The sequence below is a fragment of the Suncus etruscus genome, chromosome 6 (assembly GCF_024139225.1).
Source record: "Suncus etruscus isolate mSunEtr1 chromosome 6, mSunEtr1.pri.cur, whole genome shotgun sequence".
Taxonomy (NCBI): Eukaryota; Metazoa; Chordata; class Mammalia; order Eulipotyphla; family Soricidae; genus Suncus; species Suncus etruscus.
Window position 1 is genome coordinate 118,849,544 of NC_064853.1, and position 21,290 is coordinate 118,870,833.

Genomic DNA, 21,290 nt, shown 5'->3' on the forward strand with positions numbered 1-21,290 from the left:
AACACTGTATGATTGAACGTCAACTATCAACAACTTTTTAACTGTATGTCATGGTGAATCTATTAAAAACTATTTTAAGGGCTGGAGAGATAGCATGGAGGTAGAGTGATTGCCTTGCATGCAGAAGGATGGTGGTTCAAATTCCGGCATCCCATATTGTCCCCAGAGCCTGCCAGGAGTGATTTCTGAGTGTAGAGCCAGGAGTAACTCCTGAATGCTGCCAGGTGTAACCCAAAAACAAAAACAAAAAAAATATTTTAAAAAGATGTGGAAGGTGGGGCCGGAGCTGTGGCACTAGTGGTAAGGCGCCTGCCTTGCAAGCACTAACCTAGGACGGACCGCGGTTTGATCCTCTAGCATCCCATATGGTCCTCCAAGCCAGGAGCAATTTGAGTGCATAGTAAGGAGTAACCCCTGAGTGTCACCGGGTATGGCCCCCCAAAAAAAAACAAAAAAAGGAAAAGAAAAAAAGAATTGGAAGATGGGGTCAGAGCCGATAGTACAGTGGACAAGGCATTTGCCTTGCATGCGGTTGACCCAGGTTTGATCCTCAGCATCCCATATGGTCCCTCTTATTCCTCTCAGGAATAATTTCTTTTTTTGGAGGGTGGGGTTGGGTCACACCTGGTGGCACTCAGGGGTTACTCCTGGCTATGCACTCAGAAATCGATCCTGGCAGACTCGGGACCATATGGGATGCCGGGATTCAAACTGGGGTTCATCCTGTGTTGGGCCGAGTGCAGGCAAACGCCTTACCACTGTGCTATCTCTTCGGCCTCAGGAATAATTTCTGAGTGCAGAGCCAGGAATAATTCCTAAGTGTCACTAAGTGTGGGCCAAAATCAAAAGCAAACAAACACAAAACAAAAAAGAAGTAGAAGAAGAGAGGTGGAGGAGGGTGGTAACTAGCAAGGTTAGAGACAGTGAAGAAGATAGAGATGGTGGAGAAGATGGAAATGTTGGCAAGGTAGAGATGGAAGAGTCTGGATGTGTCTGACACAATGGAGATGGTCGAGAGAAGGATGATGAGTTTGTCCAGCAACCTGGACACCAAAGAAGCCAAGGTGAGCCTTACAACCTCTCCATCCTCCCTGGGACACATGAAGGCATATTTTGTACATAAACATAGAATGTACAATCTAGTCAGCTAGATTCTTTTAGTTGGTTCCACCCCTGGAAGTGCTTAGGGCCTAACACCTGGCTCTGGGCTCTGAGTTCACTCCAAAGGTGCTCATGGGAGTTGTTTGAAGATTTTATCTTCATTTTCAGTTTAGGGGCAGCATCTTAAGGAGGCTTGGGCTACTCCTGGCTCAGTGCTCTGGGGCACCATGCAGTATCAGATACCCAGGTGCCTCAATCTGCCAAGCTCCTCCTTTTTCAGCCCTTTGTGCTCTCTCTCAGACTTGAGGATTTTTATTTTGGTGAGTAGTCTGATAATTAATTCTTTTTTTTTTTTTTTGGTTTTTGGGCCACACCCGGCGGTGCTCAGGGGTTACTCCTGGCTGTCTGCTCAGAAATAGCTCCTGGCAGGCATGGGGGACCATATGGGACACCGGGATTCGAACCAACCACCTTTGGTCTTGGATCGGCTGCTTGCAAGGCAAACACTGCTGTGCTATCTCTCCCTCCGGGCCCTGATAATTAATTCTTATCTTTGTCTTTCGCCTTCTTATTGTCTTCATCTGTCTTGCCTTAGTAATAGATATGGTATGCCATTTTAATCAATTTCTCTCTTTTGGGGGGAGATTTGGGTCACACCCTCAGATGCTCATTGGTGACTTCTAACTCATATTCAGGGATCACTCCTGGCAGTGCTTGGGGAACCATATGAGGTGTCAAGGATTGAACCTGGGTTGGCCTTGTACAAGAGAAAGTGCCTTCCTCACTTCACTATATCTCCAACCCCTGATCATTTTCTCTTGTTAGAGGCCTTCACAGAGGTGCTTGGTCTTCAGGGGGATCTGGAGGTCACCCCTGATGATACTCAAGCTTGGTGGGGTGGGCTGAGGGTTCAGTGCTCAGACTTTGCAATTCCATGCTGGCTGGATGGTGAGTGCTTGTTGGCCATCAGAACCAGCCTAGGGGAGCGTGGGGGTGCTCAGAGGCTACCAGGCCCCATCCACTGGTGCTTGTGGAGCCGAGTGGTGGCTGGGATCCAACTCAGGGCCTCACTTGCTAGTGTGCTTGCATGTGCACACGCGTGCTTGCGTGTGTGTGTGTGTGTGTGTGTGTGTGTGTGTGTATGTGTGTGTGTGTAGTGGTGGTGAGGGTTGGTTTGGGCCACACCCAGCAGTGCTCAGGGCTTACTATTGGTGGGACTTGATGGAGTGTATGGGATGTTGGGGGTCAAGTCTAGGTTGGTTGCCTGCAAAGCAAATGCCCTGCTCATTGTGCTATCTGTCTGGCCTGCTTAGACATAGAGCCCTGTCTGCTTGCAGGGCTTCCAACCCAAGGAGATCCAGCCCATTCCACCCCAAGGAGCCCGTTTCAATTGTTTTCTTGGGGGAACACCAAGTGGTACTCAGGGCTTCCTCCTGGCTGGGCTTGAGGCAGCCCATGGGGTGCCAAAAATGCTCAGGGGTCACTCCTAGCAAGGCTTGGTGTGCCAGGGATTGAACCCCAGTTGCCTGTGGGTAAGGCAAACACCCTCCCTGCTGTACTGTGGCTTTGGTGCACCTCCTGCCATGTTTTAACTCCTCTCACAGCTGAATACTGCATGCATTCACCCCCAGCTTGGTGCCCGCCAGAGGCCAGAGGGAGAATCCCAGCTGAGAAAAGCGTTGTCCTCGGGGAGTATCGCATCATCTCTTAGATCAGCCCAGCAAAGCCCCAATTAATTTCTGGTGCTAAGTGAGTGGTCTGGAAGCCGGTTTGCAGTCAATTATGGGGCCTGCTGAGGCGCTTCACCAACCCCTGCCTCCCTGCTGGCAGCTTGCATAGTAGAAGGACAGGGTCCCCCACATTAAGTGGTAATGAGCGCCCACACACAGCCAGAACCCCTCTACCCTAGGCGACTTAGGAGGGTCTCTAGCTGCTGGTGAAGAGAGACTGGACCTCAATCTTTTTCCTGTCCTGGATTTTGGGATTCCCTGTGCTCTGAGCCTTGGGGTGAAAAAGCCCATCAAAACTAGCCTCTTTCTGCTGACAGGCTCCAGTCATCCCCCACAACGTGATTGGGCCTTCTTGGGGTATACTTGTCTGTTCCTCTTCTGTGAGAGAGCAGCCAGTACACTGGATTCACTGTCCCCAAGCATCCCAAACTCCACTGGCTCTCCGTTTTGACAGCTGGCCCAGACTTGGTGAAAGGAGCTCACTGGGATGGTTATGGAGGTCTTGATACAACCTTGTGTTTTTACCTCCTCTGGGGGACACTGGAACCACCCAGGGGCCATAGTAGCCTTAGGTGCTATTGGTTTGCTAAAAGAAGATGGATTTCAGGGGCTCAAACAATAGTATAGTGGGTAAAGTGTTTGTCTGAAAAGTGGGTTTTATCCCCGGAATCCCACACGATCCCATGAGCCCACCAGGAATAATTCCTGGGTGTGGAACCTAGGCACCACCAGGTGTGGTCCCAAAATAAGAACAAGGTGGAGGTGTCAGGTGATATAGAGCAGCGGATAAGGTATTTACCTTCCGGATTTGGAGCAATAGCACATCGTAAAGGCGTTTGCCTTGCATGCGGCCAACGAAGGACGGACCTCGGTTTGAATCTTGGCATCCCATGTGATCCCCCAAGCCTGCCAGGGGTGATTTCTGAGCATAAAGCCAGGAGTAACCCCTGAGCGCCACTGGGTGTGACCCCCCCCCCAAAAAAAAAGGTATTTACTTGCACACAGCTGACCAGAGAATTCTGTCCCCACCATGACTGATTCCTGACTTGAGCTCAGAGCCAGGAATAAGCCCTGAACACATCCAGTTGTTATCCTCCAAACCAAATCCAAGCTAGAAAACAGCTCTCCTCCAAGAGTGGTTGGATTCTGCCTTCCCTACCCCTCAATCCTGTCTGGAATGCAGAGATACTCAGAGAGGGGGCTGATGAGCTGTACCTACCTACCGCATGGAGGAGATGGAGCTAGACCCTGCATCCACCCTTGGACTTGCCATAGCCATGAATGGGACAGATTAAGGATCCCATCGTAGTTCCCAAGCTTCCCAGAGATGTGCTAAATCACAGTAGAGCTGGCTAAGTGCCATGCAATGAGGAGGGGTGAGGTCCAGATCCCACTTGCTCCCGGCGGTTGCATCTGAGGTCATAGCTGTGATGACGACCCCAGCCAGTGTTGGAGTTAATGGCAGTTCAGGATAACCATGCTGGGGGCTGAGCCTTGGTGATTCCAAGGCCAGCAGAGCTGCAGAGAAATTGCAGGTTTTGCTCTGAGTTGGGACTTTGCTGCATAGAATATGGTATGGGCTAGATATTGGGGAATTGAAGGTGACCAGACAGAGGCACCTTTCTTCATTCTAGGCAGAAATACAAGACTGTGGGGGAGCCTGTAGGGGTCAGAAATGCTTGTCCTTAGGGTTGTATGGGGCTGAGCAAGTATCTTGGAATGAGGCCTCATGGGATGATTTGGGTGGAATTCCCTAGGGTGCTGGAGTGATGGAGTTAACGTCCTTTGTGATAAGTCTCTGAGGATGAGGTGTTGGAACGGTGAGGATGGAGGGGAGGGGAGAGATGGGGACCAGAATGTGGCAATCCAAGGCACCTAACCAGGTTACAACAGCTTTGTTTAAGGCAGGGTGATGGTGGGGGCATCTGCATGAGTGGGATTCTGGTCTGCCCTGCCTCCTCCACAAAGCAGGGAGGGGAAGTTCTGGTGTCTAGAACAGAATTTGGGGCCTTCTGTACTATCTTTGCTTGTATTTGACTGACTCAGGTTTAATCCCAGGCATCCCATGTGGTCCCCACTAGTCTCCACCAGCCAGGAGTAATCCCTCAGCATTGCTGGGTATGGCTCAAAAAACCCAAAACTTGAGGTTTTCTTTCTCTGTATCTCTAGCATCCTGACTCTCGGAGGAGTTACCCCTGCCGCATGGGGAACCCGACAGGTACCTTTGGAGGGGAGGTGGTGATCAGGCCAGACCCCTTGCAGTGGGGCATCAGGGACCCAGGAGCGGCCTTGGTCAATTTCCAGGGAATTTCCATCCTCTGGGCCAGAAGTGAGGACCGTGCTGAAGGTGTGGGCAGGGACTTCGCCCCATGGGGTGCCCCAGTGCCCCCCTCACAGTGTCGGGAGAACAGAAGAGGACAGACACACGGACTGCTGTACACGGCCTTTTCTTTGTTGTCATGGTTGGTTTGGTACATCTTAGCGTCTGCATCATACAGAGGGGGAGCAACAGCCATGGCTTTTGGTCAGGTTGGGGGCACAGAGGGAGGTTCCTCCCCTCCCCCAGGCACTGACACATGTAAAGGAAGCACGACACCGACACAGCACAGGGGTGGGGAAGGGAGCCCGCACTTGGGCAGGATGGTCGTTCTGCCGTTTTTGTGCCAGCTCAAGACCTCCAACTCTCCCCGAAGTGAATGGGCCATGGGTCCTCCTCATCTGAGCCATCTGCCTCTTCACCCTAGGCACCCTCAGAATGTAGGGTCCAGGGCAGGGGCGCTGTGGGGTGGCGTCGCAGGTTGGCGGATGGGCAACAGGACAGCCAACCCCAGTAATGGGGTGCCAAGGCTCTGGAAGTGGGGTGAGCTCAGATTTTGCTCTAGCCCCCAGTCTCAGGGGATGGCTACGTTGCTAGCCAGGGGGGAAGCTGGGCTGATCTTTTTTCCCCCTTGTGGACTGGCTTCTTTCACATCCTCAAGCCTGGAGGGAGTGGTCCTCCTGCTTGCATGTGGAGGTGACACCCCTGAATTTGGCTGGCAGACAGCTTCAGGATGTGGAGGGCAGGCAGGGAGAACCCCAATTATAGGAACCTGCTTGTGTGTGTTGGGGAATACTGTATCCTCCCCCAATTCCTCCTTCTGTTCTCATTCCTACTTTTCCTTGAGGGGGGGCTCTACGTACCCAATGAACCCTTAGGCATGCCACTCTTGTATGTCTGTCTTCCACATCCATGCCACACACACATCCATGTATTTGCAAAGTCAGGACCCTGTCAGGAGTGATGGTATTTATGGCCAGGACCCAAGAGAGATTGCATACCTCCCACCCCCCTGCCAAGCAGTGATTGAGCCTGGTGAGCTCCAAGCTGTCACCTACAAGAAGACCTCCAAGACTGTTGCTTGGGTGCCAGCAGGAGTCCAGAGGCAGACTGGAGGCATCACCTAGCCAGCCCTTGTACAGGGTACTCTCAAATGGGAAAAGTCCTGAGTCACTCAGGAAGCATTAGGAATGCCTTCTGAGGGTCCGGAGTCCCTCAGGCTGACTGGACAGATCTCATGTGCCACCCCCCGAGAAGCTCCTCAGGTCTTCAGCTCCATTGATCTTCCTGCACTTTATGCCTCAGCATCAACTTTGGGGCCCACAAGCCCCTGCCAGGGGGCTTCTGAACTACTGGGCTTGGGATGGGGGGATTTCTATGGGGTCTGGGGTCCTTGACTGAGCCTCTGCCTTTCTTGGATCTGAGACTCCCAGGGCTGCTTTTGAGAACGACCATCCTGCCAGGGTTAATAGACACAAATAGACAAGCCAACGTGAAGGTGCGAGGTGTCACCCTCCCCAATCACAGACACAGGCACAGACATGGGCCCCGGGGTGGGGGCAGGACAGGGAGAGCACTGGGGAGGGCGCAGAGCAGGGGAGAAGGGCAGGTCCCAAACATGGGGTGGGGGGGCACTGTGGCCCTATGTGCCCAAGAAGGGGCAGGCCAGGAGCCATTTTCTGGTTCCCTACACATGGGGGTTGTTGGTCTCATCTGGGGAGTATTGCAGAGTCTAACTGATATGGCTTTAACTATTGGAAACGGACAGAGAAGACACGTGTCTATCTCTGAAATAAAAGCATAAATCCACTAACATGGAAAAACCTGCAGAATGCAAATGGGGGTGGGGACCACGGGGCAGGGACAGGCAAGTCGCCCTCTCCTTGGCCCCTGCTTTGGGGAGTACATGGCTTCTTGGGGCACTGCCTGGGTCTGTCCTGGGGGCATCAGAGAACCTCAGGCAGGAGTCCCCAGGGGCAGGAGGACGTGAGGGCAGGGACAAGGTCTCCTGTGGGATGTGGCCACTGGTTCCCAGTGTTCTTCGTCTCTCCAGCACACTTCTGTACATGCAGACTCTCTCTCTCTCTCTCTCTCTCTCTCTCTCTCTCACACACATACACACACACACACACACACACACAGAAGCACATTCATGGCATTGGTTCCCCTCAGCATACACTTGTAGTGTCTCACTCACCCCCTTCCCTCCTGACCTGCAGGTGGTTCTGAACACACATCAGAGTCCAGCACAGAGATGGTACATCTCAGACACAACCTCCACTCAGACACACCCACTCCAGCAAGTACACTCCCCCTTTGACAAGCCTGTAAGCCTGCCAAACCTACACATACGAACATATACATCCTTCAGCACTGGACTGTGGTGACCCACACCCTCAGTTGCAGACCACCAGGTGTGGCTACTAACACACATAAAAATCTCAAGACAGGATTATACAACTCACAAACATGCGGTTTCAGGCCAGGATTATATTCAAACACACATTCACACATATACACAATCCCAGGTGCCATTACTAGCTCAATCTCAGGGCAGGATGATGATGAGTAACACACTCAAACCTCAAAGCAGGATTGCACACATGTACAATATCAGGACAAGATTATGCTCCTACACAATGCCTCAGTGCAGGTGTGCTGATGACTAACACGCATGTACAATCTTAGGATACTCCCCCGCCACCTCAACCATACATGTATATGGCCCTACAATTGCTGCCCGCATCTCACCCACATGTACTCTTGTGTGCCCTGGTAGACTATTTCCTCTCATCTCCTGGGCTCTCCTAGAACCCACACAAATGCCTAAGCAGGAGGCCTTGATAACCCAGGGATCAGCAGAAACCATCACCCAGATGTGTGCACGCACACAAACACACATACATGCACACACATCCCCAAGGAGACTTTGTTCATGGCCATGAGAGGAATGGACAGATGGTCTCTGTCCACTGGGAATTGGCTTCTCCCCCAAAGGCTTGGGGTTGTGACCAGGAAGGGTTCCCCTGGGATGGAGGGGCTTTGGAAGCACATGGAGAGGGCAGGAACGGAGGTGAAGTGGAGAGGAATGGGGGCAGTTTGGCTGCACCAGTAGGGGGTTCACATGGCATCAGCCATCACTGCCCAATGGCTCCAAGTGTTTTTTTGAGGGTGAGGGGTGGCTTGGGAAGCCCCTTGGCTGGCCAAGGTGGGCCTAGCCTGGCAGTGGGGCCTCTGGGCCTGAGTGGGGTGGCGGGGGCAAGGGGCTGCCCTGCCCTGTGCCCGCACCCGCCTTCCCCAGATGAGTTAAGTCCAAAGAGGATCCATTTGGAGGGAGTGGCTTGGCATGGGGTTATGCCTCTATGGGTCCAGGGCAGGGGGTACTATTAGGCTGGGTGGCCAAGGGGGAGGGAAGGAGAGTCCCAGCCACTTGCCCAGATCAGGCCTGGCCAGAACCCAGGGGACCCCCTCCACTGGGGCTGCTTCTATTCTCTTGAACCCAGCCCACTCAGCACCCCTACCCTGACCTGGGGAGAGGGCAAAGATCAGCATGCTGGAAGGGGCTGGAATGTGTCATTACTTTGGCTGGCTGGGGACAGTGGCCCGCCTGGCAGTGGGGTGCATGAAGGAATGTCTGGGGTCACCACAGAAGCTTAGACATCAGGCATCTTGGAGTTGGGGAGGCAGTGCTGAAAGCACTGGCTTTCTCCTCACATACTCCCCACCATACTACCAGCACCCCGACTGGGGAAAAGAAATCTTCGGCATACCTGGGAAAGAGGTGGGGGACCCTGGCATGAAGGGAGAGGGCACGGGGGTGCAGAGGGGGAGGAGCCCCTGGGTAGGGGTGGGGCAGACAGAGGCCACTGATGTTTCCCCCCTTCAGAATTGAGACAGAACTGAAGAAAGAAAGAAAAGGGACCCCCCTCCCCCCAAATAATAAGGGTGCAGGGCTGGGCCTAGGGATGTTACTTCTTGAACATGTCCTGCAGTGGGCCTGGCAGGTACTTGAGCACCGTGTCCAGGATGCTCTCGTCCTCCTCCTCCTCTTCGTCCCCGCAGCCTGCCGGGATGGCCTTTTTGGGCCGGGTCAGGCTTCCCTCACAAGGCTGCTCCAGGGCTGCCTTCTCCTCAGCTTCTTTCTCCTCCTTCTTCTTCAGCCCATACTGGGGGAGAAAGGTGACAGAAGGAGAGAAAAGGTGGTTAAGCTCATGTGTGTGGGGAAAGCGGGTAGGGTCCTTGCCTTGTATGCAGCCGTCCAGGCTAGATCCTTGGCATCCCATAGGGTCTTTGAGGACCGCCAGGAGTGATTCCTGAGAACACAGCCAGGAGTAATCTCTGAGCTCTGCTGGGTATGGCCCAAAACAAAACAAAAATTGGCATCCTCTGGACAGAGCAATAGTATAACAGGTAGAGCTCTTGTCTTTTTATTTTTTTAATTCTTCTTCCACACCCGACAATGCTCAGGGGTCACTCCTGGCTGTCTGCTCAGAAATAGCTCCTGGCAGGCACGGGGGACCATATGGGACACCGGGATTCGAACCAACCACCCTTGGTCCTGGATCGGCTGCTTTCAAGGCAAACACCGCTGTGCTATCTCTCCGGGCCCAGGGCTCTTGTCTTGCATGCAGCCAATAAATGTTCCATCTTCAGCATCCCATATGGTCTCTGAGCACCATCAGAAATGATCCCTGAGTGCAAGGCCAGGAGTAAGCCCTGAACACCATCGGGTGTGGCCCCAAGAGAAAGAATTTGCATCCCACTATGAATGGCTGTCCAGGAGCACTCAGTTCTCTGCCCCTATGTGATCCCCTTCGCCATCATCTGTGAAAATACACTCGCCTGTGTTTGGACCCCAAGTTCTGTAATGAGCCTTATTGAAACTGCCAGACTTCCTGGAATCTTGATTCACTGCCCTATTGGAACCACAGGTCAGTGGAGGGGCAATGGGACCTCCACTGGAAAGGACAGAGAGGGACAGGTGGCAGTGCCAGGGACTTGGGGCACTGGGGGTTTCCCCTACTCCTATCCCCTGGGAGGGTCTCCAGGCTTTGGGGAGATAGTGGAGCTAGAGTAGCCAGTGGCAGAGTGACAGCTGCCAAGTCAATACCCAGACCCGCTGTGGCCTCCTGACACCTGTTTTTCTGAGGAGAATGAGGCTCACAGAAAGTGTGGACACCAGGGGGAGCTCTGGATTCAAAGGCTCACTGAGCCACAATTTGAATTTACTGTTTTAGCCCTTTGAGCTGGGAGGTTTCAGGTTTTTTGGTTTTTTGTTTTTTTGGTTTATTGGGTCACACCCGGCAGCACTCAGGGGTTACTCCTGGCTCTATGCTCAGAAATCGCTCCTGGCAGGTTCGGGGAACCATATGGATGATGGGATTCGAACCACCGGCCTTCTGCATCCAAGGCAAATGCCTTACTTCTGTGCTATCTCTCCAGGCCCGAGGTCTCAGTTTTGTTTAGGATTTGGGGGTTCAAGAACTACCCCTGGTTTGGTGCACGTGATTTGGGACACCCAATCTGGTAATAGGGGTGATGAGGTGGCGATAGTACAGTGGGGAGAGCTCTTGCCTGCACATGGATGGTCTGGATTTGATTTCCGGCATCCCAGAGAAGACCCAGACTACTGAGCACCACCAGAAGAGATTCTCTGAGCACAGAGCCAGGAGTAATCCCCGAGCACCTATTGGTATGGCCCCAAATAACAACTAAAATCCTCTCCTGGGGATGGAGCCCCGGGCCTCTTGTCCACAAAGCAGACCCTACAACCTCACCACCCAGCCCTTTCGGGGGAGAGAGGCAGCAGGGGGCTCACCTTGTCACGGATTTGCTGCCTGACCTTCTCACGCTCAGCCTCCATACGTGCATGCTTGGCCTTGCGCTCCTCTTCCTGCTGCCGCAAAGCCTCCTGCCGCTCCTCCTCCTTCTTCTGCGCATCAGGGTCCTTCTCCTCCTCACCGCCCAGCATCTTCCCCATGTCCTTAGTGGCCCCTGCAGGGGCAGGAAAGAAGGAGGGCAAAGGGGGTCGGGATACACATCCACCCCTGGATGGAGTCTAGGGCCAGATGGGCTTGGTTCCCGTGCTCACCTCCCAGGGCCTGCTTCATGACAAAGTCCATGCTTCTGGCTCAGTAGATGTGGTCTCACCCAGCGTTGGATTTACTTGCAGCACCCAGTGCAGGCTGGTTCAAGGGCAATGTGGCACTCTGCTAGAGAGAAAGGGGTGGATTCAGATGGGGACTGTCTCCAGTAGCCACAGAGAAGACCCAGACCCAGAATTCTTGGTTTATTTTGTTTTGTTTTGGGGTTACACCTGGCTATGCTCTGGATTACTCCTGGCAGGTTTGGAAGACTAAATGGAGTGCCAGATATTGAACCTGGGTTGGCTGTGTGTAAGTCAAGTGCCCTATCTTCTATACTATTGCTTCATCCAGGGGACACCAATTATTTGGAGTTTTTCATGTGTAATGTCTGGCAGTGCTCAGGGATTACTCTTATTCAGGCATTCAGGGATCACTCCTAGCAGTGTTTTGGGAACCATATGAACCATATGGGATGCTGGGGATTGAACCTAGGTCCGCTGATGACACATGCAAGGCAAGCGCCCTACCTGCTTGACTTGAATCCCCAAGACCTGTGGTTCTTGCACGGGTACCTAATACCTATCAAGCATTTCTGGAGATCCAACCTGGCTGTAAAAATTCTTATTGAGGGATAGGGGATGCGCTTGTTTTACATGTGGCTACTGCAGCTGTTATTCTGGTTCAAATTCCTGTAACACCGCCTGGAGCACTTCTGAACACAGAGCTAAGGAATAGTCCCCTGAGTATTACCAGATCTGAACACCCCCCAAACTGAAACCAAACAAAGAACTCTCACTTTGGGTGAGACAAGATTGGGAACATACAGGAAGCCTGGGGTTGATTCATAGGACCAAGCAGCATTGTGGGTGTGCACCCCCACAACACCAAAAATTAGGGAATAAAGAATAAGTAGAAAAATCTGGGACCGGAGAAGATAGCACAGTAGTAGGACATTTGCCTTGCATGCGGCCGACTCGGGAGGGACCTGGTTCGATTCCCAGCATCCCATACGGTCCCCAGCCCACAGATTTCTGAGTGCAGAGCCAGGAGTAACCCCTGAGCGCCGCTGGGTGTGGTCCAAAAACCAAACAACCAACCAACCAATCAGTCAATAAATATAAAGTTAAAAAAATCCTCATTTGGGGAAAGGAAGAAGGACTGAACACTTTACCCAGAACAAAAGCCAGGAATGTTCCAAAAAAGTTGGAATTAGATGGTGCAAATGAAATTGATCTTGGGGCCTCACAAAAAAAAAAGCCAAGGGCTGGATTAATGGACCACTGCCATGAGAACTTGGGGCCTTCATCTCCTCCTTTGTGTGCTTTTTAAAGTAATTTTGTTTATGGACCACACCCACTAGTGCTCATTGCTTACTCTTGGCTCTGTGTTCAGGGGACCATATGGGGTCCTGGAGATTGGGGTCCTAGGTGCAAGGCAAGTGCCCTCCCTGTTATATTATTGCTCCAGGCCCTCCTTGAGGCCTGTTTCCTGTTGAGAGGGGCAATGGCCTAACCTCTTTTGGTGCCCCGGCTAATCCTGGTGTGTGTGTGTGTGTGTGTGTGTGTGGGTGGGTGGGTGGGTGAACTGGTCACTCAGAGCCACCTGCATAAACAGATCCAGATTTATGAAATATGTGAAGAAACATGTGGAGAAACAGTCCTGAAGAGATAGTACAGTGGGGAGGATGTTTGCCTTACATGTGACCAACCCAGGTTCGATCCCTAGCATCCCATATGGTTCCCCCAAGTACCACCAAAAGTGATTTCTAAGTGCAGAGCCAGAAGTAAACCCTAAGTATTGCCAGGTATAGCCTAAAAATCATTAAAAAAAAAAAGAGAGAGAGAGTCAGAGTCCTTTTGTCCTTTTGATGATGGAATACTTATAAAGTGCCTTTTATATAGCTTTGTATTGATTTTCTATTGGAATCAGTGACGGGTTTGGACCGATTATTCTCTTTTGGTGCCCTAGGGGTCTTTCGAGTTCCCACCTTGGAAACACGAAGGCTGTCAACTGATGGAAACTCTACTTACCCTCTCTCTAAATCACCAATCTCTTTTTTACAACACCTTTTTTCATTTTATTTTTATTGTTGTATTTCTCTTTTTGCCTCCTGAGATGTTCTCTAGATACAATCTTCATGGCCACTTCAATATATAGTGTCAATAAAATTGGAAATGTTCATGGGTGTTTGGGATTTTGGTTTGTTTGGGGGGGGGCACACTTGGCAATATTCAGCATTCCTGGCAGTGCTCACGGATTCATAAAGTGTCAGGGATTGAACCCCAGCTCAACCACATGCATGGCAAGTGCCTTCCTCACTGTTGTGTTCTCTCTCTCTCTCTCTCTCTCTCTCTCTCTCTCTCTCTCTCTCTCTCTCTTGACTAGGAGCTGTTTCTGGATTTGAGGCAAGAGATAGGACAGGGGGCAAGATACTTGCCTTCTATTATGTGAGAACTCTAAGAAAGCAAAGAATTTGAAAGCTGATTTGCAAAAAGGAAAAGGTAGGGACAGAGCAATAGTACAGAGGAGGACACTTGCCTTGCACACCTCCAATCCAGGTTCAATCCCTGCCATTCTGTATGGTCCCCCAAGGACCACCAGGAGTAATCCCTGAGCACTGCCAAATGTGGTCCAAAAACAAACAAACAAACTAGAAGGATAAATCAGGCCTTGGATAAAAGCCTCTTCCCCTCAGCATTAGACACACTCAGGCTGAAATCCTCCATCTAAAATTCAGTGACTGTCCAGGTTAGAGCTATAGTACATTGGGTATGGCACCTCCCTTGCACAAGGCCAGCCCGAGTTCACTCCATGGCATCCCATATGGTCCCTTGAGCACCACCAACAGTGATTCCTGAGTGTAGAGCCAGGAATAACTCCTGGTGTGGTCCCCAAACCAAACCAAACCAACAAACGAAAACTAAAATATGAGGCTGGAGTGATAGCACAGTGGCAGGTCATTTGCCTCGCACACAGTCAACCCAGGACGGACCTGGATTCGATTCCTGGCATCCCATATGGTCCCCCCAGCCTGCCAGGAGTGATTTCTGAACGCAGAGCCAGGAGTAACCCCTGAGCACCGCTGGGTGTGGCCCCAAAACAAAACAAAACATAAAAAAACTAAAACAGGGGCCGGCAAGGTAGTGCTAGAGGTAAGGTGTCTGCCTTGCAAGTGCTAGCCAAGGAAGGACCGCAGTTCCATCCCCCGGCATCCCATATGGTTCCCCCAAGCCAGGGGCAATTTCTGAGCGCTTAGCCAGGAGTAACCCCTGAGCATCAAACAGATGTGGCCGAAAAAACAAACAAAAAATAATAATAATAATAAAAATAAACCTAAAACAAAATTCAGTGATTGTGACTTTCTGGGGAAGCTTCCAGTATTTGTTCCACTGTAGAGTCTGATATGGGGAGGCGACCCAGCAAGTGGTCAGGTCTGGCTGCTGCCTTTGCTGCCCTGAGTTCCCTTATATCCACTAGCACTGATGCAGTTTTGTTGAGGACAAAGTACCCTCAAGGGACAGGAATTTCAGACGGAGGAGGAGATATGAGGAACCGCCCCATTAATTGTCTGAAGGCAGGTCCCCACCCAGGCCTCTCAATCTTATTGGGATCCCAAACATCAGGAAAGATTGCACTTGGACCAGGACTGGAGCAGTGAAATAGCTCCACTGATTCTAGGAATAGGCTCTACAAAACCCACTTTTGTTTGTCGGTGGCACCAGGAATTGCCAGGTGGTTGTGGAGGAGGAAACTGTCTGCAAATGATGCCGTCTGGACCCAGGACACCTGGATTGCCCTCCAGCCATTTGTCCCTGGGTCACTTCCTTCCTGGGCCCTCAGGCTTTTTTATTCCTTTGTCCCTCTACCAAACTCCTCACTCCTCAAACCTTCTGCAGCTTTATTTGAGGGGTCCACACCTGACAGTGCTCAGGGGTTACTCCTAGCTCTGAACTCAGGAATCCCTCCTGGCAGCACTTGGAGGACCATTTGGGACGCTGGAGATTGTATCTAGATTGACTGTACAAGGCAAGCGTCCTCCCCACTGTCCTATCTTTCCCCACCCAAACAAATGGCCAGATCACTCTGCTTCTGGCCAGCCCCCACACTCTCATGCTCTTATATTCTGGGGCTAACTTCTGGATACTTCCATCCCTGATCCCTGCTGCTCTAGATACCTCTTCCCCTGAAGGATCTTTCTGAGTTTCTGGAGTGGTGCCAGAAACTTTCCAAGTCTTCCTAACCACTTAACCCCATCCTTGAAGCAGTTTAGTGTTTTTCTTTCTTTTTAAAAACTTATTTGTTTGGTTTCTGAGTCACCACACCCAGTGATGCTCAAGACTAACTCCTGGCTAGGCACTTGGGGATCCCTAATGGTGGGGCTAAGGAGAGCCATATGGGATACCAGGGATAGGATTGAGTTGGCAGTGCACAAGCCAAGTGCCCTCGCCATTGTTCTATCACTCTGGCCCAGTTCAGTGATTTCTGAATCTCCAAAACTTCTAGCTTAGGTTTCTGGCCCCCTCAACACTCCTGGCCTCTCCCTTCAGCTGGGCTAGGGTCCTGGGGCCATGGAGAAAGGCTCTGCATCTCTGGTGGCAGAAGCTGTGCTTTGAATGGAGGAGGGGAGTCCTGTGCCCCCACCGGGTCTTTTCCTCAAGACTGAGGATTCAAAAAATCCTCTGGTTGGACGTATGAGAGAATGTCTCTGCCCTGTGTGCAGGTTATGGGGTGGCTGTGACTGCTGCCAACTCCTGTAAGCTCCTGCAAGGCCCCCTCACTCTTCCTGCTCTGCAGGAAGATTTATCCTGTGACACCTCCTCCACTCTCACGCCCTCTCCCTTACACTTCTGATTCCTGTCTTCTTCCACTCCCAGCTCCTTGGCCCAGGAAACTAAGCCCATTCCTATTCCCTCCTTTCTGCCATCTTGTCTCTGAGCTCCCTTAACTCTCTATTCCCTGGATTTTTGGGAGAGACAAGAGCAGTTGTCTCTGCTCAGCCCAAAGAGTTCTAATTCCACTGTTCCTGCAGCCCTACATCCCTCCCCCGCTCCTGTTAGTTTCCTCTTTCTGGAATCTTCTAGAATGTTCCCTAGAATTCCAGGACAGTTTTCTTGTGCCTGTCCTCCCCTCTGTATTCTCTCTCCTCTTTATCTTTCCACTTCTCTCTCTTTCTCCTACTTTGAAATATAGATGCTTATTCCTGCAATATCTCTTCCTTCCTCTTCCTTCTGTCCTTTCCTCCCCCTTCATTTCTCCTTGGGATCACATTGATCCCCCTAGTGGCTCAGCACCCTAGGTGCCCCTGCCCCCCTAGGCCTGCACCCTTTAATCTCTGCCTGTTATTCCATGGCTAATTTTAATTCAATCATTTCAGGTGATGGGGAGAGAGAGAGAGAGAGAGAGAGAGAGAGAGAGAGAGAGAGAGAGAGAGAGAGAGAGAGAGAGAGAGAGAGAGAGAGAGAGAGAGAACGTACAGAGGGGAGGGCACTGCCTTGCAAGTGGTCAACCTAGCTTTCATCCCCAACACCCCACAGGGTCCCTAAGTTCTTCAAGGACTAATTCTTGAGATCAGAGTAAGGCTAAAGCCCTGAGCAAAACTGGGTGCATCCCCGAGCAAACAAATCAAATTTAGTAATTTCTGCAGTGTCCAGGATCAAACCTGGCACCTCAGGCCTGCAAGGTAAAATGCCTGAGCCATATTCCCCCACCCTCCCACCTTCCATTTCATTGAATGAAAGCTCCATCTCCTCCCTTTGCCTCCCTACTTCCCATCCTCCACACCCCAACCTTCTTAGATTCCTCCAGCATCCCTCAGCAGAAACTCCCGGAGCAAGTAGTTGCCTCCCTCATTCTTCCTTCCACTTGTTCCCTTTATTCCACTAAAAATATCTAGAATGTGGACTGAAGCGATAGTATAGGGTGCTTGCCTTGGACCAGGGCTCTATCCTTAACATCCCACAGTGTCTCTGAGCCCACTAGGAGTGAGTTCTGAGTGCAGAGGCAGGAGTCAGCCCTGAGTATTGTCAGCATCACCAGGTGTGGCCCAAACACAAAACAAACAAAAAATACCTAGAATATTCATTTCCCTCAGCACCTGCTCCTTTGCCCTCAACCCCTATTCCTAGGAGGTTGGGACAAACCCTTAGGGATGTGTCTAAGATGGACGTTAGACAGGAAGGATGGAGGGTGAGGGCACCGTTGAGGGGCAATCTTGGGACCCCAGTTTCATTCCAGTGCTGTTGTCTCTTCTCCCAGAATTGCTTCAGGTCTTGAGGTATCAAGTTGGTGATTCGCACCCCCCCCCACACACACACAGCTCTCTTCCTTCCTTTTCCACCTTGCCATTCTCTGGCTAATCTAAAGGGTTGATTCGCTCCTGCACACAGAGCCTGGAACAGCTCCCCACGGCTTTGTTAAATGCACGAGTCCTCTGGCCGACCTTGGTGCCCCACACCTGTCCACCCAGCCCTCCAGAAATTTCTCTGGGTGCTTTCCTGCCTTCCCCCTCTGGACTTGGTTGGGGTGGAGCTTGCATTTGCACTTGTTCTCGATAAGGATTGGGGGGGTCCTCCTTCTCCTTAGGTAATAAAGCTTGTGACTTCATTTTTTAAAATGATCTTCAGTTGGGAAACAGAGGCATGGCACAGCCACACCCTGGGTAGGGATTGGTGGTGGTCCATTGAACTCTGTTTCTGGTTTTGGTTTTTAGGCTATACCTGGTGGTGCTCAGGGGTTACTCTGGCTCTGTACTCGGGGGACTAAAGGGGACTTGAGCCCAGGTCTGCCATGTGCAAAGCAAAGCCATGTGCAAAGCCCATGTACTGTCACTCTAGCTCCAGTCCAGTATGCTTTTGCAAGGCCGATGGGTACTCCTGCCAGGGCCTGGATGCCAGGTTTGATCCCTAGCCTCACAGGATGAATTCAATGAGTGCAACCCTGCTGGCCCCAGCAGAAGCACCCCCAAATAAAAGCAAAAAGGCTTGAGGGGCAGAAGTAATTACTACAGGTAGGACACTGCCTTGCAGGCTCTCCCCAGAACCCCAGAGGATCTCTTGAGTCTGCCAGAAGTGATCCCTCAATGCAGAAGCGAGCTCCGAGCCCTGCCAGGTGTGACTGCAAATGGGAAAAAGATCCCAACTAAATAGTGAGCCAAAGAGATCCTGCAACTGAAAGTGCTCCTCCATCTCGGCTAGGCTATGTGTTTGGAATCTTGCTTGCTGAGCTGGCAGCCAAAGGGAAGGGAAGCGGAATGGTTCTTGCTGCAGCAGCCGTCGCGGAGGTAGACGCTGCACCGTCTTGGATTTCCTGAGGGTCTTCTCGAGCCTAGCGTCCCTTTCGCAGGGACATTTCTCAGGGCCAACGTGCTGTAATTTCGGAGCCCCCACCCTGCCCCTGCTCCCTGTGGCCTCTGGCTCCTCGGAGCTCTGACTCGGCGGCAGAACCCCTCGGTTCACCTCTCTTAGCCCCCCGCAGGTGCAAACTGTTCTCCTCTCCCCTCCCCTTCTCTCCCCTCCTCTCCCCTCTCCTCCTCTCCTCTCTTCTCCTCTCCTCTCCTCACCTCTCCCCTCCCCTCTCCTCCTCTCTCTGTCTCCCCTCTATCTCTGTCTCTGCCTCCCCTCTCTTTGTCTCTGTTTCCCCTCTCTCTGTCTTCCCTATGTATGTCTCTCTGTCTCTCTCTCCTCTCTGTCTCTTTGTCTCTCTCTATCTCTCTCCCCTCTGTCTCTTTGTCTCTGTCTCTCTCCTCTCTCTGTCTCTTTCTCTCTCTGCTCTCTCTGTCTCTCTCTGCGCGGACTTGCGGCGGTTCCAGGCGGCGCTGCATGTTGCACTGCATGTTGCATGCTGGCCCGCAGCCAGAGGAGGGGCCGGGCCGCTGCAAGTGCGCTCTCGTCTCGGCGCCCCCCAGGAGGGCTGCGGGGCGCGGGGAGACGGGGCGCGGGGGCCTCGGCCCCGGGGGGCAGCTTTGCAGACTCCGGGGGGAGCCCGGGGGCCGGCGGGGGACGCGCCTCGCGGTGCCGCGGGAGCCTCGGTCGGTCGGTCGGTCGGTCGGCGCGGCCCGAGCTTTCCGGGGGAGCCGGCGGGGCGCGGGCAGGGCGGCGCCTCCAGCAGGCCCGGGGCGCGCCGCAGAGGCCCCTCGGCTGGCCGCTGCACCCGGGGAGGTCTCCGGGCCCGGCTCGCCCGCGGACGGCGCTCGTCCTGGGCTCTTCCTCCCGCCGGCCGCCCTGTCGTCGTCGCCCCACGGCGTCCGCTCGAGCTCGGCCCGGCCCGGCCGGACACCCCGCTCCGCAGAGCTCGCGCCTCCAGCCGGGGCCGGGCCAAACGAAACTTTGCCGCGCGTGGGCCCGGCCCGAGATGGCGCTCGCGGCGCCGGACACCCGCGGCCCTCGCCCGATTCCCGGAGGGAGTCCCGGGAGCGCCCTCGGCTGCTGCGCCCGCGAGCCCCGCTCGGCCCGGAGCCGCAAGTTGCTCGCCGGCTGCGGACTTGATCTCCCGCGCCCGCGTCCCGAAGCCGCCTCGGGAGCCGCTCCTCCTCCTCCTCCTCCGCCCCGACCCCGGACCCCTCGCGCTCTCCCCGGGCCGGCCGGGAGCCGGCCGCCCCCCGCCCCGGACTCCCGGACCCCCGCGCGGTCGGTCGGTCGGTCGTCGTTCCCGCCCTCCCGGCCCGCGGCCGCACCGACCTGGCGGCCCCGCTCCCGGCCCGGCCCGGCCCGCTCCGCCGCGGGAGGCTCCGGCTCCGGCTCCGCTAGCTGCTGCCCGAGCCGCCGCCGCCGCCGCCACCGCGTGCCGCTCCGTGGGGCGAGCAGAGATGGGGCGCCGCGGGGCCGGATGCGCCTCCGATCACGCCCCTCGGCCTGCCGGGCCCGCCCCGACGAGCTCCCCTTCCAGATGGGAGATGCGAGTCCCGCTCGCTCGCTCGCCCGCCCGCTCGCTCGATCGCTGGCTCTCTCCTGCTCCCCTCCCTCTCTCTGTCTCTCTCTCCCTCTCTCTCCCCCTCTCCTCTCTCTGTCTCTCTCTCCCTCTCTCCCCCTCTCCCCCTCTCCTCCCTCTCCCTTTCTCCCTCTCTCCCTCTCCCCCTCGCCCTCTCCCCCTCTCTCGCCCTCTCCCCACTCTGTCTCCCTCCCTTTTCCTCCCTCTTCTCCCTCCCTCTCTCATCCCTCTCTTTTATTCTCCCCCTACTGCCCACCTCTCCCCCTTCCTCTCCTTCTCTTCTCCTCTGCCTGCCTCTCTCTCCCGCCTTCCCTCTCTTCCTCCCTCTCCAATTTTCCTCTCCCTCCACTGTCTTTTTCTCTTCACCACACCAGTCTCCTCTGTCACAAGCCCAAGCTTGCAGTTCCTGTGGAACAGAAACCTGCAGTTGCAGCTGCACAGGTCAGTGAGGGGGGACCCTGACAGCTTTGATCACCCCCCTTCCCAGCTTTCACAAGTCACCAGTTCAGAAAAGCCCCTTCTGGGGACTGCAGAGAAGGACATCTGCTTTGCACACAGCACAACATCCAGGTTTGATCCCTGGCACCCCAGAAAGTTCCTAGAGTTCTGCAAATTATGATTTCTGAGTGCAGAGCCAGAAGTCAGCCCTGAGCACCACAAAGACCCCCTTTTACAATTCTCTCCTAGCCAGTGGGTTTCAATTCTCCCTGGGGGAGGTCTCTGGTATCTGGGAATCTCTTCACTGACAAAGACAATCTAGAGATCTCCTTGGCAAGCCCCTTCAGCCCTGTGACCCACACATGGAACTCCCCAGCTACAGGGACAGATCATTGTCCCTCACCTATAGTGGAAAGAGGCACTGAGATGGGCTTCAGTCTCCTGCCAACCCCTTGGGCCAACTTGATGGTTTAAAGGCATTTCTTGGGATCAGAGCCATAGTAAGGCAGGGAGGCACTTGCCTTGAATGCAGCCAACCCAGGTTCACTGTTGGGCGTCCCATATGGTCCCTGGAGCACTGCCAGGAGTAATTTCTGAGTGCAGAGCCAGGAGTAACCTCTGAGCATCACCAGGCTTGAGCCAAAAACCAGAGTGTGTGTGTGTGTGTGTGTGTGTGAGAGAGAGAGAGAGAGA

The 21,290-nt window shown here is 53.4% G+C and overlaps 3 protein-coding genes across 6 annotated transcripts in view; 1 reads left to right on the forward strand and 2 right to left on the reverse strand.

Moving 5' to 3' along the window:
• The window catches only part of FAF2 (Fas associated factor family member 2), a 475,675-nt gene that overhangs the window by 264,713 nt on the left and 189,672 nt on the right, over positions 1 to 21,290 (reverse strand). The window lies entirely within an intron of this gene.
• The window catches only part of KIAA1191 (KIAA1191 ortholog), a 508,491-nt gene that overhangs the window by 161,131 nt on the left and 326,070 nt on the right, over positions 1 to 21,290 (forward strand). The gene's annotated exons all lie outside the window — the stretch shown is intronic.
• CPLX2 (complexin 2) overlaps positions 7,319 to 21,290 on the reverse strand; it is an 87,810-nt gene continuing 73,838 nt past the window's right edge. Inside the window, exons 1-4 of one of the 4 annotated variants that reach the window (XM_049775785.1) lie at positions 19,910 to 20,038; positions 11,240 to 11,357; positions 10,967 to 11,142; positions 7,319 to 9,314 (exon numbers count right to left, since the gene is read on the reverse strand). In XM_049775785.1, the coding sequence (XP_049631742.1) occupies positions 9,117 to 9,314; positions 10,967 to 11,142; positions 11,240 to 11,270 (405 nt within the window). In that variant the 5' untranslated portion in view covers positions 11,271 to 11,357; positions 19,910 to 20,038 and the 3' untranslated portion in view covers positions 7,319 to 9,116. Of the gene's footprint in view, positions 9,315 to 10,966; positions 11,143 to 11,239; positions 11,361 to 19,909; positions 20,039 to 21,290 lie in introns of those variants that run through there. The other 3 variants (XM_049775786.1, XM_049775784.1, XM_049775783.1) reach the window with 3 other exon arrangements.